Consider the following 5,982-nt stretch of genomic DNA (forward strand, 5'->3'; position numbering starts at 1 on the left):
TTTTTTTAAGTAGTAGAATCAAGATTTAACTCTAGGTCTGTCTCACTCCACAGCTACTTCTTGATAAGTTTTCTATTTTCCTTTAAAAATAAATACTTTATTTATGTATCCCCCAATTACATTTTCCCATGATTCACTATATAACATTTAAAAAAATACTTCCCATCCACAAACATAATAAAGTATAACTATCTTTATAGATGAGATATGCTTTACTAAAATTAGCTATAAAGCAAATGTTATTTGTCTAGATTTTTTCCTAACTAAAAATTAGCTGCATTTATACTAAGAGGAAAATTTTAACTAAAAAGATGTTTTTTGGAAAGGTAAAAGTCAGCATACCTAATGGATCGCAATAGAGGTGGTGCGACCTTCCTGGGGGTGTTTGGAAACATGCCAGGTTTTTTCATTATCACTGGAACCTGGGGATGCTACTGGATTTAGTGGGAGGGGGCAGAGATGCTTGCTCAGAGTTCTCCAGTACAACAAAGAGTTGTCCCACCCCCAAAGACAACAGAATTGCCATTGAGAAACACCAACTAAGAGGTAACATTTACAACAGAAGAAAGAAAAGGGAAAAAGGTTCATCTGACTCAGACTTGTTGGATGAAGAGTTACTCAGGGGGAAGGAAACATTATTCTAGAAGGGAAGCAGCCAGTAGACATCATTCTTGCGTTTGTTTTAGACAATACTTCTTTCTAAGACCAGGGAAACTAACACATTAAGTCTGGCACCTAGAAGCTGTCCACAAATGGTAGTTACCAGTAGTATTAGTGCCTCTAGGGCGAAACACAGCAAAGACGGATGAAGGAGGATCTACAAGGATATGGAGTTTGGACAAGATGAGAAGTGGGAAACAATGATTTTCTTGATGAGAGAGAACGCCCCCTGGTGGAGTGGTCAGATTCCAACAAGAACACAACAGAACTGACTTGTTCTAGCAAGTGTTGAACTCAATACCTTTAGTTAGACCCTTACTCCTTTACTCTTCCTCCTATCATCAAATCTATACTTGGGGGAGAAATCCTTCAAAGTTCTCTATACAGTAGGACTAAAGTGAATGTCGGCAAAGCCCCAAGGGGGCAGTTAGAAAATACTGCAAGTGGTACTGCCAAGAGAAATTACTTAACATCTCTCTTGGTTAACTGCCGGTGGTGGCAGCAAGACCAGCAACATGAAAGTAGAAGCAGGAAGGCTCCCAGCTCAGAGCTTGTGATGGTCAGGAAGAGTAAAGGGCAAATGTGGTAGTCAGAGTTCAAGTCATGACACTTGTCCTTGCCTGGGGTATCATTAAAAAGCAAAACAGCATGAGAGAAAAAACACTGGGAGAAGTAGGGCTCTCTTCTTCATATTAGAATCCCAAGTTGCATGTATTACTTACTGCTTTATCATCTTGGCCAAAATGAAGAAGAGAGCCTTTTCTTTTGTGTCCATTCATATAGCTACTTTTATTAAATGCTAGCTTGCACAGAGAGACAAAAAGTGTATTAAAGAGATATTACCTTTCATGTTTGCAACACACTTGCTGTTATTTATGAAGGTAGAGTATGGCTGTTCATTCTGAGGCAAGACTCCTGCAGCCATGGTAGTCTGTTGGAAAGAAAAATTATTTTTTGAAAGTTTGCCTTGGGATAGCCATTTATTAATTACCCAAAATATGGCTAGATCTTTGTTATCCAATGCTGCAGTCATTGGCCAAGTGGCGGATAGTTGAAATATGGCTAGTCAGGTTGAGATGTGCTGTAAGTGTAAAATACACACAAGATGCTGAAAATTTAACACAAAAAATACAATGTAAAATACCTCAATAATTTTTACATTAATTACACATGCCAAATTTCATGGCTAAGACATTATTGTATTGCTAAAATGATAGAGTTTCCACTGAGGAAAGTTAATTAAATCTTCTTAGACGTCAAAAAAACAAAAACTATCATCTTTATTAAGTTCTTTCTATATGCCAGACACCAATATTAAATCACTTTTTTCTAACAAGAGCTCTACGAAGTAGCTCTCATCCCCTATTTTAAAGGGGTGGAAGTCGTGTCAGTAGGATTAACACACACTAAGCAGTAGGGTGGTAGTTAATCCCATCTTTCAGCTTCCATCAGTTTTTTCAACTAGTACACAGCTGCAGATGAAAGAAATTCTAATAAAGATGATCTCAACATTTTTGAGCTTCCAGATAAACAACAGTGTAATTCCACTTTGTAGCTCCTAACAGTACCTCAATGTAAATATTGATGAAAACAAAACTCAGTTGTGGAATTTTACAAATGATAAAACTATTTCCGTAAAATGCAAGCACATAACTCAGAAAAGTTTATGGAGCTGACTATGATACAAGAGAAAATAACACAATTCTAAAGTTTTTTCTAAATAATGATTTTAATAATTTTCTTTGCAAAACCATGTTTATGGTTTGAACATCTATTATTGGGGGGTCAAATATTATACTTTTTTTAGCTTATTAAATGGCTATGAATTTTATTTAAAGTCAATAAAAACTTGTCGAAATTCTTGCACCAATAAATCTACAGTGGTAATTAAATCCAGCCCTAATTAATATTTTTCTCTGGTGCACTGGATCATTCCTCTCACTTCTCAAATCTCAGTGATTCTTTGAGAATTTCAAGTTCACTAAAATTTTACTTCTAAAAGCAATCTTTATATGCTCAAGCAGTACAAAATTAAAAATCTAAAATCCTATTTGATAAAGCTATTTCCCTTCAAAAGAAATACAGGAATTAAAATCACAGGGGTGATCTAAAGTGAAATTAAAAAGAATGCTTCCTGAAATAATAATAATGTCATACACTGGGTATCATACTAATTAATGCAAAAGTTTATAATGTGCATAATATTTCAAATAAACATTACATAAAGACATTAAGTAACCAGACTAATGGAACAAGTTGTTCCAGGAAATTCATTAGCAAAAACTTAATTTGAAAGGATATCCATTAAGATTAGACTTAGATAAAACTTTTTTTTTACCATATTTTAAAATTTGGACTATTTTCTTAAAACATTTTGATGGGAAAAACAAGTATCACCATATTAGAATCATGGAATTTTGGAGCAGCTGGGACTCTAGCCCTGGCTATTTTGTATATAAGATGTTATGAACCATGTCCCAGAGAAGGTCCTGCCTTGTCCCACATGATCCAGCATGGAAAGTCACAGAGCATGTTGGTGACAAACTTGGACCAGTCATCACTTTTTTTGTGAAGCTTTCCCTGTCCTCACTCTTTGCTCTTCAGCTGTAATGTAATGAAACATGTATACCTGACAGTATCCCCTGTAGACCATGGGGTCACGAGGAGGAGGTATGACTGGTTTACCTTTATGTATCTAGAGAATGGAAAAGCCAGAAAAACTGAAATGGACCATACTTGACTGAGTTGAGTTTATTCATATCTTATTTATCTTTGTATCCTAAAGCCTATTGAAAACATGTCTAATATGGTTTGGATCTGTCCCCACCCAAATCTCATGTCAAATTGTGTTCACCAATGTTGGAGGTAGAGTCTGTGGGAGATGACTGGGTCATGGGGGTGGATACTTCATGAATGATTTAGCATCATCTCCTTGATGTTGTCTTGTGGTAGAGTTCTCATGAGATCTGGTTGTTTAAAAGTGTGTAGCAACACCCCCCCCACCGGCCCTTCCTCCTGCTCCCACTCCCTCTTTGCCTTCCACCATGAGGCCTCCACCAAAGCAGATTCTGCCATGCTTCCTGTACAGCCTGCAGAACCATGAGACAATCAGACCTCTTTTCTTTAGAAATTACCCAGTTTCATGTATTTCTTTATAGCAATGCGAGAATGGAATAAGAAAGATACTTGAAAATATGGAGGCAGCTTTGGAACTGGCTAATGGGCAGAGGTTGGAAGAATGGGAAGGGCTCAGAAGACTGGAAGATGAGGGAAAATTTGGAACTTCCTAGAGACTTGTTGAATGGTTGTAACTAAAATGCTGATAGTGATATGGAGAGTAAAGGCCAGGCTGAGGAGGTCTCAGATGGAAATGAGGAACTTACCAGGAACTGGAGTAAAAGTCACTTTTGTTAAACCTTGGCAAAGAGCTTGGCTGGATTGTGCCCCTGCCCTAGGTATCTGTGGAACTCTGAACTTGACAGAGAATTTAGGGTATCTAGTGGAAGTAAAATGTTTAAGAAGTCACCCGGCTGCTTCTAAAAGCCTATCTCATATGCATGAGCAAAGACATGACCTGAAAGTAGAACTTATATTTAAAAGGGAAGCAGAGCATAGAAGTTTGGAAAATGTGCAGCCTGGCCATGTGGTAGAAAAGAAAAGTCCATTTACAGGAGAGCAATTCAAGCAGGCTGGAGAAATTTGCACACCGAAAAGGAAAGCAAGTGCTGATATTCAAGACAATGGGGAAAATGCCTTGAAGGCATTTCAGAGACCTTCCAGGTAGCCCCTCCCAATACAGGCTCAGAGGCCTAAGAGGAAAGGGTGGTTTTGTGGGCTATGCCCAGGGCCCTGCTGCCCTGTGCAGCCTCAGGACACTGCTCCCTGCACCCTAGCAGCTCCAGCTGTAGCTAAAATTGGTCCAAGTACAGTTCAGGATACTGCTTAAGAGGGTGCAGGCCATAAGCCTTGGTGTCTCCTATGTGGTGTTTAGCGTGCAGGTGCACAGAATGCAAGAGTTGAAGCTTGGGAACTTCCACCTGGATTTCAGAGGATATATGGAAAAACCTGAATGTCCAGGCAGAAGCCTGCTGCAGGAGCAGAGCCCTCATGGAGAACCTTTACCAGGGCAGCACAGAGGGGAAATGTGGGGTCGGATCCCCAACACAGAGCCCCCATTGGGGCACTGCCTAGTGCAGCTGCGAGAAGAGGGCCACTCTCCTCCAGATCCTGGAATGACAGTGTCACCAGCAGCTTGCACCTTGTGTCTGGAAAAGCCATAGGCACTCAATGCCAGCCCATGAGAGCAGCCTTAGGAGATGAACCCTGCAAAGCTACAGGAGCTGAGCTGCCCAAGGACTTGGGAACCCACCCTGTGCATCAGTGTGCCCATGGAGTATTTTGGAGCTTTAAGGATGAATGACTGCCCTGCTAGGTCTCAGACTTGCATGGAACTTGTAGCCCCTTTCTTTTGCCTGATTTATCTTTTTTGGAACGGGAGTATTTACCCAATGCCTATATCCCCATTTTATCTTAGAAGTAACTAATCTGTTTTTGACTTTACAGGCTCATAGGTGGAAGGTACTAGCCTTGTCTCCGATGAGACTTTGGACTTTTGAGTTAGTGCTGGAATGAGTAAAGACTTTGGAGTACTGTTGGAAAGGCATAAGTGTATTTTACAATGTGAGAAGGACACGAGATTTGGAGGGGCCAGAGGTGGAACTGTATGGTTTGGATCTGTGTCCCCACTGAACTCTCATGTGGAACTGTAATCCCCGTGTTGAAGGTGGGGCCTGCTGGGAGGTGACTGGATCATGGGTGGGGGCAGAGTTCTCATGAATGGTTTAGCATGATCCCCCTTTGGTACTGTATAGTGAGTTCTCATTGGATTCAGTTGTTTAAAAGGGTGCAGCACTTCCCTCTGCCTTCCTCCTGCTTCTGTTATGTAAGATGCCTGCTCTTGCTTTGCCTTCTGCCATGAGTAAAAGTTCCCTGAGGCCTCCCCAGAAGCCAATGCTACCATGCTTCCTGTACACCTGCAGAACCGTGAGCCAATTAAACCTCTTTACTTTATAAATTACTCAGTCTCTGGTATTTCTTTATAGCAACAGGAGAATGGACTAACACAATGTTTATTTAAAAAGTGTATGTTGAGTTAATTGTACTCTTATGGGTTACAATTATGGACTACTTTAAAGACTTATTTCTAACTAATCCTTCAGAAACTCTAAGTTGTAAGGAACCTCAGAAGTTCCTTTAGGGGAATCCTAACCAAATGTGAGCATACTGTCCACAATATCTTTGTCTAAACAGTAACAGTGACAT

At 40.0% G+C, this 5,982-nt stretch overlaps 1 protein-coding gene across 1 annotated transcript in view; it reads right to left on the reverse strand.

Annotated features, from left to right (window-relative positions):
- The window catches only part of PTPDC1 (protein tyrosine phosphatase domain containing 1), a 91,326-nt gene that overhangs the window by 35,424 nt on the left and 49,920 nt on the right, over positions 1–5,982 (reverse strand). The window contains exon 2 of the mRNA XM_011999445.1: positions 1,504–1,591. Within this exon, the coding sequence (XP_011854835.1) occupies positions 1,504–1,585 (82 nt within the window). The 5' untranslated portion in view covers positions 1,586–1,591. The remainder of the gene's footprint in view (positions 1–1,503; positions 1,592–5,982) is intronic.

The sequence above is a fragment of the Mandrillus leucophaeus genome, unplaced genomic scaffold, assembly GCF_000951045.1.
Source record: "Mandrillus leucophaeus isolate KB7577 unplaced genomic scaffold, Mleu.le_1.0 Scaffold593, whole genome shotgun sequence".
In the NCBI taxonomy this organism is placed as follows: domain Eukaryota; kingdom Metazoa; phylum Chordata; class Mammalia; order Primates; family Cercopithecidae; genus Mandrillus; species Mandrillus leucophaeus.